We start from the raw sequence: 13,459 nt of genomic DNA, 5'->3' as shown, positions 1-13,459 counted from the left end.
AATATTTAATTCCAAGTCTCCCCATTGATCAGATTTTTACCGTCTTCTCTTTCAACAGTAAGCAGTTGCCAATATATAAAGTACCCACTTACTCTAAGCTTTTGGTATTTTCCTTGTCGTTGCCTATTATTTTGTCTTAGCTTTAGTAGAAGGCGGAAGATAAAAAATTAAGTCTAGGAAAGAATCATAAACACTTTCCTACCAGTTCTGCTGGGGACAGGGCTATACTTGGAAGCAGAAATTAAATCTGACAATGCCAAACGATGAGTTAGGTGCAATTAAAAAAAAAAAAAGAGGTAACAGTTTCTCAGAGAAATAAAAGTAAGTATTCTCAAACCAGTGGTAATTTCTTCTGGTGGCTAATATGTAACTGACAATGGGGAGTGTCTGGACTACTGAAATAATGACATTTTTTCCTTTTCCTTTTTCTTTTTTTTTTTTTTAATATACTGAAAGGTTTGTTGATGTCTGCCATCACAGTTATCATTCTAGTATTATATTTTGTCATCGATACCTTCTGGGTTCAGAAGAGACCATGGCTTGCGGAGTGCACACCAATTTACATACAATATTTTGTGAAGTTCTTCATTATTGGAGTTACAGTTCTAGTGGTTGCGGTACCAGAGGGTCTTCCCCTTGCCGTCACTATCTCCCTGGCTTACTCAGTCAAGGTAAGCAGAAAAGGGTTAAGTCGATTTACTAAGTTTAAAGCTTTCATTGGTAGAGAAAATTCACACCTGTGGTGACTCTTTTCTTTCTGGTTCTGAAAGGAGTTTTCCAGAAATTTATAGTTAGTTTCCTTTAGAAATGCTGTCACAGCGCCCCCCTCCCCCCGCCAAGTTGAAGGTCTCTATACATCAAGATGTATACATTTCCTCACAGGGCAGCCTTGACACAAAACCGAGCACAACCCCGCGAAGCAAAGTTCTAGCTTAATTTTCACTGTTACATGGTAGTTATGTTGCAAGTCACATCACCTCCCTTTTCTCCATCTGTAAAATTAAAGTAAGAATGCGTGTCATTGACGTGTGGGAAAACACCATAGAGGCTTCTCTCAAGTTGAACCTTCTCAGCCCTCCTCATTTGCACTCTTCTACCCTCATCACAACACAGCCGAGCTTCCACACGGTAGGCAGACTCCTGTTTCTGAAATAGAATTCAGCTATATTATTTCCTTACATCATACTGAGAAAAAATCCAAGCTCCCCGTGGCCTGCAGGGTCCGGCCAGTGTGGCCCTGCCGACCTCTTGGTGCTCCTCTGGTCCAGCCTCACCAGCCCTCCCGTAGTTTGTCACATAATCCAGGGCCCACTTGCTCTTGCTGTAAATCGCCTGCTCTTACTCTACTCAGTCTCTTCCAGTGTCACCTGTAGTAGTTGACGCCTTTGCTCACTACTGTTTTTGTAATCTGGTTGAAGGTTACTAATTTATTTTAATTAATTTTAGATCTTATATGGAAAAGGTGAATTGGATTTTTAAAAAGGTTTAGCTTGGGCAATTTTGACCTTTCAAATGGCTTTGCAGGTAAAATTATACTTAATGGGAAGAATGCGGCTCTTGTCAATTTCCTGGTGTTAAATTAGCTATTCTTAAGTAGTATTGCTGATGGTGATGAGCAATATAAATAGTCACGGTTTCTGCTAGAGCTCTCTGATCCTTAGTATTCCAACATATTTTACAATAAACCCGTCAAGATAAGAATATTTTTTGCTTACTGTTTGAGTTTATTTTCTTTTCAGGCATTTAACATCTTTCATTTCAAATGGTAAATGTTTCCATGTGATGAAATACAGTGCAGTCACCTATTTGTCTTTTTTTTGATGTTTTGAAATAATTAGAAATAAGTTTTAGACACTGATCATTTTATCAGTACTGTCAGTTCATCTTGAGTAGTCATCAATAACATTAATTTTTCAATTGATCAAAAAGATACAGGCAGAATTAATTTACATTACTAGAAAATGAGTAAGAGCATTTTAACTACTGTTCTTTAAGCTTTTATTAAATATTTAGACCGAATGTTACCAATTAAGTTCTTTTTCATGGAGGTGTGTAGTCTTTCTGGATCCTTTATTAGTACTTTGTGAAATTGAGCACCTGTTCTTTCACTGTAGAACTTCATTCTTTTAATCTTCAATATTCATGCAAATCACACGTAATTTGGGAGGTACACCTCTTCTGCATATTTATTTCTTCAAAGAACCAATTTTTGCAGTATCTTGCATATCAGTAGTCACAGAATACACGTTGTAAAATAGCTCTTGTCATTTTTAACTCATTCTACATTTTTGAAAATGAATTATCAAGCATTTTAACTTAAATGCCTTTTGGGGCTACTGTGAAAACTCTTAGTTTTTTTTGAAACTGTTTTGTTCTTGTAAATAAGAGGAAGAGATTATCCTAAGGATGAGAATGCCAGGTATACCAGCATATGGAAGAGATAAAAATGACCCATTCTGGTTTTGATACATTATCTCAGTCTATCAGAGTCAAAAAGAAAAAATCAGACAAGCCCACAGGCTCTGTATTTTAACTGATAAAGCTACTTTTTCCTTGGTGATTTGTTTTCCACTTTATAAGGAGACATAATCCTTAAATGTCATATACTTTTACAATGCTGTAAGTACCTCTGTACTTGGAATACAGATTGTCATTGCTCTTACATAATGTGAAGACACTTCGCAGAGGCTGTTGGAGGCATATAGTCAACATGATTTGCATATGAGTGCAGGTATCTGTATTCATTTACTAGATTATGTTATGCATTGGTAAAAAAAAAAAAAACTACAGAAAGCTAGTATACCCCTTTAGCTTATTCAAATAGGTCAAATATACTAAAATTCTTCCAGTATTAAATTAATGCTTTATACTGTATATAGCTGGGAGTTTAGTTCTTAACTTAAAGCACTTTACAATTTTATATAATGAGTGGTTTTGTATGTAGCTTAACTAGGTGTTTTTGTTTTTTTTTGTTTTCGTCACCATAGAAAATGATGAAAGATAATAACTTAGTAAGGCATCTGGACGCTTGTGAAACCATGGGAAATGCTACAGCTATTTGTTCAGATAAAACAGGGACATTGACAATGAACAGAATGACGGTTGTTCAAGCTTACATAAATGAAAAACACTATAAAAAGATTCCTGAACCAGAAGCCATTCCACCAAATATTTTGTCCCATCTTGTAACAGGAATTTCTGTGAATTGTGCTTATACATCAAAAATATTGGTAAGGTTTCTTTAATAATTTATATGTGAAAATTAATTTTTAAATGTGTAATAATAGACTTAATGTAGCTCTTCAGACCTACCCTTATTGGAGAACTGGATGTGTTAAATTTTTAAAAGTCATATAGTCAGATAATGTATGTAAGTTTCTTTAATACAATTTGCATTACAAGAAAGACCTGTTGATCAACTTACACCTTGTTCACTTGCATTTTCCTTCTCCTGTATTTTGAATTTCCCATGTTTAGAAACTCTCAAGCCTTATAACAAGTTCTTAATTTTAAATTCTTATTAAGCATATTTTGTGAAAGACCAGGCTATCTTACTGTAGAAAGTCAACTCTCAATTTTCTAGAGAAAATTTTGAAACCAGATTTCAACTTAAATGAATATGTTTTTATATGTGCTTGCTATATGATCTGTTTGGTTACTCAGTAGATCCTACCAATGAAGTCATCCTTAGACTTTTTGAAACTAACTCAATAAAGTAATTCTAGACTTTCTGCTGCCTTAGAATAAAATATTTTTAACTTTGCAAGTTAAAAGTCTTAACTTGCAACATAAAGTGTGGAATTGCTTAAGTTGGTATGTGTTCTAGTGATTTATGGATGAAGGCCATGAGCAGAATTAATATTACAACTTGTCTAGTGAAAATACGCATGAATTGGATTATTATACTGAAAAGTTATGGGATCCTGGTTCTAGATCTAGCTTTGCCTTTTACTAGCTGAAAGTCTGAGCTTTACTTTCTTCAGTTGTTAAGTAAAGATGATCACATCTGGCCTTATTACTATAGTGATAATTATATATAAGGTGGTATTTGTGAAGATACGATGAAGGAAGTAAAGCTTTTATATACATATATTTAAGGCAGCAGTGCTTTAAGTTTAAAAACTTGTATAGTAGATTTAATTTTGAATTATTTAAATGTTCAATGAAAACAGGAAGAGAAAAGGAAAGGAATTAAAATTTATTAAATCTCACTATGTGTCAGGAACCAACTTTAAACTTTACATGCCTTATCTCACTTAATTCTTGGGTCATAAGTGCACCTGTTTTCCAGTTGCTGAAGCCAAGGACCACAGCAGTGGGGTAACTTGCCAGAAATTCACGTAGCTAGTAACTGGCAGGGCTGAGATTGGAATCCATGTCATTCTCGCCTCAGAGATCCTTCCTACCGTACCTTTTTGTGTCCCTCTTTGAAATGCTGATATTACTAGAAGTTTCCTATGTAGTTTTGTTTTAGAATGTCGCATTCTATTTTACATTATAAGTTAAACTGTCATAGAGAAACAAGATGATACTAGCTTCTAAACCTTTTTCTCTTATAGCCACCAGAGAAAGAGGGTGGATTACCTCGTCATGTTGGTAATAAAACTGAATGTGCCTTGTTGGGACTTCTTTTGGATTTAAAACGAGATTATCAGGATGTTAGAAATGAAATACCAGAAGAAGCACTGTACAAAGTCTACACCTTCAATTCTGTTAGGAAGTCCATGAGTACTGTCCTGAAAAATTCAGATGGAAGTTATCGAATATTCAGCAAGGGTGCATCTGAGATAATTCTGAAAAAGTAAGAGTAAAATGCTTAGATGAATAAATTGCTCACTATAGTTGCTTTATGGAATACCTACTGTGTTGTTATTGTTGCTATTTCCTTTTTTGTGAACATCAGGCATTTGATAGGACCTCAGAGCTTTTCAGTATATTTTAATGGTATCTAGATATTTGCCCATGGTATTCTGCCATTTTTGTACTTCTGCTTCTTTTATTTCATAGTATTTTGCTGTAGGGAAAATGTGCCCATTACATTCAGTCTGGTAGACTTAATAAAGTAAACCTTGATCTTTGCTTTTAGACATGTTGACTCCGTTGTTATAGAGGATTATGAGAAATAAAGGCCTCCTGGGAAGAAAAACTCATGTCTAGATCTTCAACGCCCCATTGTAGATAGTGAGCTCAGAAAATGCGATGAATGAATTTCAGATAAGTTCTTAGAGTAGCAGAGCATTAACCCTAGATCTTAAGAATTCTCCTTTTATATCAGAGTGAGGTTTTAGGTCTGTGCTGCTGCACTGTGATATTTAAATATTTCCTGTCATTTTAAGTGGTCATTTTTCTCTTTTATCTGTCCTTTTACAGACGAGTAGTTTCAGTTTTGACATTATACACTTAGGTATAATTTCCCTAATGTTTGTACGTTATTATAGGTGTTGAAATTATTTTGGTTTCCTTAATTCCAGTAGAGAATTTAAAAACACAATTTAAGAGCAACCCATTGGAACTTGTAACATTTAAAGAATTTTACTTTTAATTTGCTTATATGTAGCTTATAATCCAGTGTTATCTTGCTTGACAGATTAAGGTTTAAGAGACAGGTCTATAAATAAATTACTGAAATGGCAGCACATGACAGATGGTTACAGAGTTTTAAGATGAGATCATTGTCATATGAAAGATACGGCACTTCAGATAGGTTTTGGTATGAAGTGAGAACATCAATGTGAAGGAAGCCACGTCAAAGGGAAGGAGGTGGGAATACACGGGCAATATTGGGGAGTTAGCAAGTCACATGGTTCAGCTGGGTAGTCATGTGCCTTTGTGACACACAGGCCACACAGAGCCTCTTCCCTTCATTGAACCCTTGGCTATCTGATGTCAGGGTGAAAGGTTAGAGATCTGTCTCATCCATGTCTTGCTGAATAGCTGATAGGTGATACAGGAGAGATTTTTGAATCAAAACCAAATCAAGCTTTTTGACCACCAGCTCGGTGACAGTGAAATAAAATGATGCATATGAAATATCTAGCTTGCAGTCTGATAGGTAATAGTCCCACAGTAATATGTACATTTTGTTGTAGGGGCTCTTACACGTTAAGCTAAGCAGGAAAATTAAGTGGGCCAGAGGATGTAACTGGAGTATTTTTTTCATCAGGTAGTAGAATGACCAAATCTGTGATTGAAGATGATTCTTACATCAGGAAGTAAGGTGGGTTGGAGGGAAAGAAAGGATGGGCTGGAGACAGATAATTCATTTAAAAAGCTATTACACTAGCTCTAGCTTAAAGTAGGAGCCAGGAGAAGGCAGCAGCAGGGGGAACAGCAAGGAGAGGCAACATTTAGGAGGCTGTTAAGAGGCCCAGTTTTGGGACTTAGGAGCTGATACTGTATAGGTGATGCAGAAAAAGGAAGTGTTCAGGTGAGACTTTTAGATTTACATTGGAATTGTTGGGGCTGATGTTGATGTTGAGGAGGCAGCGTTTAGACTTGCACGCAGTAGATCTAAGGTGTTGCTACAGCATCCAAATGGAGCTCCTCAGCAGTGATGGAGAGCTTTGGAAAATCACCAAAACAGAAGTTGTGCCCAGACACAGGAGGAGGCAGCCTCACCAAGGGAGAGGAGCAGAGAAAGGAGTCACGAAAAAGAAAGTTTAACGAGGGAAGTACATAGTGTGACTTTTATTTACTGTATAACTAAAATTTTGTAGTTAGTGTCACTGAAAAATAAAACTATTTTGGCATTATCTCTCTCATTTCAGTAGAATGCTTACTTTAACAGTAAGTTTTTTTCTTTCATGGTTAAAACAATGTAGGTGGTGAAACAGCATCTCAGGTAAGGGGTTGATTAAACTTTCTACTTTAAAAGAAGACTATTTGTGAATTTTGTGTTCAAGTTAATGCCTAATTCTGTACCAGAATGGACAGGTGTGTAGTTTATTCTCCTCTGCCACTAGGGGTTCTTTGTGAAAATTTAAAAGCATTGCATTTCCAAGAGAGAAGGTTTAGAGACTATCTAGAGTAACTGATAAAGTGGAGAACTATCAAGTGAGAACCATAAAAAGTAGAACTGTTGTATAAAGGGGAGGGTAAAAAGCCAATGTGATTTAAGTCTGTGGAAATGCAACATATGTGATCCTCTAAATTCCAGATGTCAGATCCCATGATTTCTAGCCCTTCCAGTTCACTTAAACGGCACTAACCATTATTTTTGTTACTTACTGATGTTTGGATTCAACATTTCCTTTTAGGTGTTTCAAAATCTTGAGTGCTAATGGTGAGGCAAAAGTATTCAGACCAAGGGACCGTGATGATATTGTAAAAACAGTGATTGAACCGATGGCATCAGAAGGCTTGAGAACCATATGTCTTGCATTCAGAGATTTCCCAGCGGGAGAACCTGAACCAGAGTGGGATAATGAAAATGATATTGTCACCGGTCTTACATGCATTGCTGTTGTGGGGATTGAAGACCCTGTGAGACCTGAGGTGGTGAAACGTTCTGTGCTTTTTCATGTGCAGATTCTCTTAACCCTAGGGGATCCAGGCACTGACTGGAACCAGCTTTCTAGTAACATTCTTGGTGTTTGTGATTTTATTTCTTTTTTCCTGGGTGAATCCAAGACAGGTGAAAAAATAGTGCTTGCGATGTATATGCTACTTATTGACGGTTTTTAATTAGACCGCTTCTCTTTGGGATCTTATGTACTTGACAGCACCATAACCTAGCACAGTGCCTTGAGCTGTGTAGGTTTTTCAGTTGATATTTGTATTAAATTCCAGATGCATTAAGTTATTTGTTTTCATGGTCTCTAGACCACCACTGTTGAGTAGAACTTTCTTGTGATGATAGTTTTCTGTATGTTGTTCCCACAGTAGCTCCTCACCACATGTGACTACTGAATTTTTGAAGCGTGGCTAGTACAACTGAAAAACGGAATTTTTAGATTTAATTTGAATTTAAACATCCTGTTACCTGATTTGACAGCATGCAACTATACACTTTGCTTTTTCTCTTTAAGTCCTTTATTTTAAAGTTTGTTTAGCAACTGTGTGCCAAGCATTATACTAGGGTATATTCCCTGGCCTCAAAGAAGTCATTCTTGGGTGGGAATGGACAAACATGTAAATATAACTCAGGATGTTAGTACATTGTTAGAGTTATCCGGAGCATGTTATATGGGCAAAGAACATGAGCCCCCAACTTTGTTTAAAGCAATAGCATCTTTTTAATTAATTCTTACTGTGTGCCAGATACTATGCCAACTGCCTTACATGTGTTATTTCATTTAATATTCACCTCTGTGACTTACTACTCTCACTTAACAGATGAAAAAAAAAATCGAGGTGTATAGAGGTTAGCTCTAGACCATAGAACTAATCAGATCTGGTTTTGTCTAAAGCATGTGTACTTAAAAGACGCTATGCTCTGTTAACCACTGAAGGGGTCAGGTAAGACTTCTGGGAGGTTAATTACCTGATCTGAGTCTTAACGGATGCGGTGTTAGCTTGACCTCAAGGGACAGGTGTAAGCACATTCTGAGCAAAGAAGCAACATGAGTAAAAGCACAAAGGCAAAAGCAGCTTTTGTTCAATGACTATCAGCTAATTGATTCAACACCCAATGTGTAGTACCAGGTACTTTTTTTAGGAACTGGAAATACTGCAGTAAGCAAAATAGTCATGAAGTTTATCTTCTAGAGAAGTAAGACAAACAGACAAAATGATAAATACTTGGACAGTATGCCAAGTGAAAATATATTCTCTAAGGAATAAGACTTGGTCCCTGCCCTCAGGGGCTTTACATTCTGGCTGGCATATGGGGGGAGTTGGGAGGGTGATAACCAGCTATGACAATTACAAGTGTGAAAAGGGCTATAAAGGATATGCTCAGGGTGATGAAATTAGGTAACTTAGACCACATTAGGAGATCTCCGAAGATAAGACATTTGAATTGAGATCTGATAGCTAAAAGGGAGCCAAACATATTAATAGCTGCAAGAAGAATATTCCAGGCAAATGGAACAAAAAATTCAGAGAGAGGGCTGAGGGTGAGAAAGTATTAGCTATTTATTTCAAAGATAGAAAGGAGGCTAATATGGCCGTAAGTGTGGACAAGAAGGGGCAGATAAGATTATCTTTGGTCTTACAAGACAATTAAGGTTCTGAATTTTATTCTAAAACTCAGTAGGACGTAATTAAAGAAATTCAGGCTGGGAAGTAACATAATTTGTGTTGTTAAAATACTATTTTGGGTACTGTGTAAGAAACAGAACAAGGAAGCAAAGCAGGGAGGCCAGGAGATTATTGCAGTGATCCCAGGCAAGAGATGATCATGGCTTAGCACTACATATAGTTTGGCAGGGAAGATGAAAAGAAGGGGATGATTTCAAATGGAGGTAGAACCAATAGGAATGAATCTGTTGGGTTTGGATATACTATTCTTCACATTGTTGAGGTGTCTGAAACATCCAAATGTATGTCACATAGGCATTTGGACCTACTAGCCTGAAAGTAAGCTAGGCTGGGATACTCACCTGAGGGGCTCCAGGAGATCTCCTGAGGAAAGTATAGCTCCACAATTAGATGTGTTACAGAGGAGGGACAGTCAGTCTCCTTGCATCTCTAGGTGAGTGGTAAATGACACTACCAATGGAATAAGAGAATCAGAAGCTGCAGCCTATTTAGAAATGTTGAAATATCCAGGTGGGTAATGTTTGCTAACCTTTGGTCAAAAGGAAACCAGTTTTATACATTGATTAATGGCTTAACTCTTACCTAAATGTAATATTAGATCAGGGTGTCTACAACTTTTGTCCTTTGGAAAATAGATTGCTGTTATCATGCTCTTGGCATTGATAAAGAGTTTCATCTTTTTTTAAACATGAAAGTGGCACTTAATTTTTTTAGTATCACAAAATGAGATGGATATTTTGAGACTAACGTGAGACCATGTAATATAAAGCAGGCTTCTCTGTGTGGGTATGGTGGACTGCATTTCTGATACAGAGAATTTTGATTAATTAGCTATCTAGAATAAATCCAGCTTTATTGAATTTGCATAGGTACTTGAACAAGGTTCTCTTCAGTTTCTTATCTGTAAAAGTGGAGGTGGTTTGTGAGCTTTATGTGGAGGTATTTGGTATGGTTAGTGGGCCATTAATAAATGTTAGTTTGCCCTTCTTAAATATTATTTGCCACATGGTTTTAACCCAAGACCAGTTTCTCTGTTATTCAGTGTCCCTCTATTCCAAATGCTCTCAGGATACCACGTAATCAGTGAGTGCTTGGGTGGACAATTTTGGGTTACTTTTTATCTCAAATGAGATATCGGGATATATATTACATTTTATACAGCTAACCAATGTTTTCAAAATCAAATATTGATTTGTTTTTTAATGTATATGCTGTACAAAGACACAATTTTGTCTAGATAGGTCATGAAAGGTGCTTCCAGAGACATTACATTTAAACTATATTTACAGTAGAAGTCATAAACCTTCAGCCTGCAAGGCCAGATTTAGCTTTCAGTCAAATTTTCTTTGGACCGTGTGGGTGTGGGGATGTGTGTGTGTGTAAAGCATTATGTATTGAGAGAGCATACACAAATGTAGGTTTCTGCTTTCTCTTGAAGTGGTAGGTTTTGTCAACAATGGGCATTTATTCCACCACAGTAAAAAAAAAAAAAAAAAAAAAAGCTAAAGCCAAATAGCTTTCTCATTAGGCATTAGTGTTGGGTTCGGTGTTTTTCTCATTTATGTTACCCGCATGGCCCGATAGGCATTTGCATTTGCAGCCTATGCTCCGGAGGAATCAATATGGATTTCCTGGTTAGAGAAGAGCAGGAAGTATTTTCTAGGCAAAGGGAATTGCCAGAAGCAGAGAGACAGAAACAATATATAGATTATTCATCCATCAAGTTGTATCATAGAGAAAAATTCTAGATAAATCTAGAAATTATTTTGAGGTTCAAGTGTGATACTCTATTATACTAAGAACTTTGCGGCTTATAGTGTTAACAGTAGAGGAATCATCATGTATTTTTAAGAAAATCTATTAGAAAAATAATTCTATCAGGTATATCAGTTGTTTTACAGGAGGAACAAACGTAAAGATGGGATACCAGTTAGAAAGCTATTTTCAGTAGTTCAGGCAACAAGCAGGGGAGACAAGGTGCAGGGAAGGTTTGAGGTAGAATCCAAGGACTCATTGTCCTTTAAAGGTGGGTAGAGTAAGAGAGATTTGGAAGAGGTCAGATGACCCGTAGGTTTCTGTTAGGTAGATTTTAAAAAACATGGTCCCCGTTTTGGACACCCAGATTCCACTGTCCCTTCTCTGATGGAATTATGAACCCAGCACTCAGAATGAGGTGGGAGAAAGATGTCGATTTGAAAATTAACTAGCACATACATGACAATTAAAGGTACAAGAATAAGTAAAGTAATTCTTAAAACATATGGAGTGGGGGGAAAAAAGTGAGCTACCCATAACCCTAAAAAACACACCAACATTTTATTCTCGTGTTGTCTGGGCAATAAAACTGGAAAGATAGAAAGCCAACCAGAAAAGAACTGCATAATGGTTGGGGAGGGGGGCATTTTAAGAAGCCTTTGGTAAATAAATAATGCAAACAAATTAAGTAGGATCACAACTGAAAATGAAGCCTGAACTAGGACTGTGGCAGTAGAAGAGGAAAGAAGAGATTACTGGGAGTAATTCAAGAAATATTGAATATGTTGAGATGAAAGTAAAATTGTCATTATTTGTAGGACTGTGCAGTAATGCATTATTTGTTCAGTGGGTTTTTTTTCCTTTGGAAATACTTATTTTCTTTCTTAATAGGAATTTTTCTTTGTAAACCAGGTACCAGAGGCAATAAAGAAATGTCAGAGGGCTGGAATTACTGTGCGGATGGTCACTGGTGATAATATTAATACTGCTCGGGCTATTGCCACCAAATGTGGTATTTTACATCCTGGGGAAGATTTTCTGTGCCTAGAAGGTAAAGATTTCAACAGAAGAATACGAAATGAAAAAGGAGAGGTAAGGGTTTCTTTAGTTTTTATATTGATGTATTTTTCATATAACATACAGAATATGCACTGTGTGTTAGGCATCACACAGGACGAAATGCAGCGTGCACCTAAGAAGCAAAAACACTAACATTTTAGGAGGTGAAAGAGACTAGTGATAGAGATATTTCTCCTAAAGGGAGTGAGCATGTCTCTCTTTTTTTGGTCACTGTAGGCCAGTTTCAGAAGTATAATATGTATAAGCGAATATGGGAGGAAGAGTTAGAAAAAGCTGATACAGAGCATATTTTAGGGCACCTCAAACTGTGCGCTTTTTATACTATGTTAAGGAGTCTTTATTTTCATAGGCAGTGGGAAGATTTTTAAAATTTGATCTTATAATGATATGTATATATAATAGTGGTTCTCAACCTTGAGTATGCATTAGAGTGACCTAGAGAGCCTTTTAAAAACGTTGATTGCTAGGCCCCCAACCCAGAGGATTTGATAAGATGATAGGTTTGGGGCCTTGCTAAAAAATTTGCATTTCTGACAAGTTCCCTCGAGTTGCTGATGGTGCTGGTCTGTTAACCACGCTCTTTTGAGAACTGCTGATACATATGCCAGAAAGCTAATTTGGGAATTATAAAACTAGGTTTGGGTACATTTTAACTTTCACAAACATTTATAGATTGAGCAAGAGCGGATAGACAAGATTTGGCCAAAGCTTCGAGTACTTGCAAGATCATCTCCTACTGACAAACATACGCTGGTTAAAGGTGAGTCGATTTTACAGTGACTTCACAATTTGTTAATACAGACATGTGTTCTGTTTCCTAAAGTGGTAATAGATATTGAATAATAGATTGGATCTTGGATATTATCTTTTCCAATAAAATCTAAATACATTTCCTTTTGACACCTCCTGTGAACTGTGTTTATCTTCATTAAAACAGGATATTGCTCCTAGTGTAACCTTAGTTTCTGGACTTGGTCCTTGTCCAACATCTCGGCAGTTTCCATTTCTCTCTGTTTGTTTGTTTATTTTTAACCTCAAGTCTGTAAAACTGGCTGGTCAGGGTACTCTGCAGAATCACCTTGTTAATTAAAGGGGATATTTTTACAGCACAAATATTTACTTTTGTTTCAGGTATAATTGACAGCACTGTGTCCGAACAACGCCAGGTTGTAGCTGTAACTGGTGATGGTACAAATGATGGCCCAGCACTAAAGAAAGCTGATGTTGGATTTGCAATGGTAGGAACTTACCCTGTTAAATATTCAGATGTAATTTAGTGGCTGAGTTGTTTGTTACTAGATTGCTGTTGACTTTATTTGAGAGAGAGCACACGAGTGGGGGAGGGGCAGAGAGAGAGGGAGAAGCAGACTCCCTGCTGAGCAGGGAGCCTGACACGGGGCTGGAGCCCAGGACCCTGGGATCA

The 13,459-nt window shown here is 36.8% G+C and overlaps 1 protein-coding gene across 5 annotated transcripts in view; it reads left to right on the top strand.

The window, feature by feature from the left end:
* ATP2B1 (ATPase plasma membrane Ca2+ transporting 1) overlaps positions 1-13,459 on the top strand; it is a 126,018-nt gene that overhangs the window by 90,062 nt on the left and 22,497 nt on the right. For all 5 annotated transcript variants that reach the window (XM_032416480.1, XM_032416482.1, XM_032416484.1 and 2 more), the window contains exons 9-15: positions 457-671; positions 2,988-3,230; positions 4,560-4,801; positions 7,257-7,494; positions 11,869-12,048; positions 12,709-12,796; positions 13,168-13,274. In XM_032416480.1, the coding sequence (XP_032272371.1) occupies positions 457-671; positions 2,988-3,230; positions 4,560-4,801; positions 7,257-7,494; positions 11,869-12,048; positions 12,709-12,796; positions 13,168-13,274 (1,313 nt within the window). The remainder of the gene's footprint in view (positions 1-456; positions 672-2,987; positions 3,231-4,559; positions 4,802-7,256; positions 7,495-11,868; positions 12,049-12,708; positions 12,797-13,167; positions 13,275-13,459) is intronic.

The sequence above is a fragment of the Phoca vitulina genome, unplaced genomic scaffold (assembly GCF_004348235.1).
Source record: "Phoca vitulina isolate PV1807 unplaced genomic scaffold, GSC_HSeal_1.0 scaffold19, whole genome shotgun sequence".
NCBI lineage: Eukaryota > Metazoa > Chordata > Mammalia > Carnivora > Phocidae > Phoca > Phoca vitulina.
Note: the sequence above shows the minus strand (reverse complement) of the source record. Positions and strands in the feature narration are given on the sequence as shown.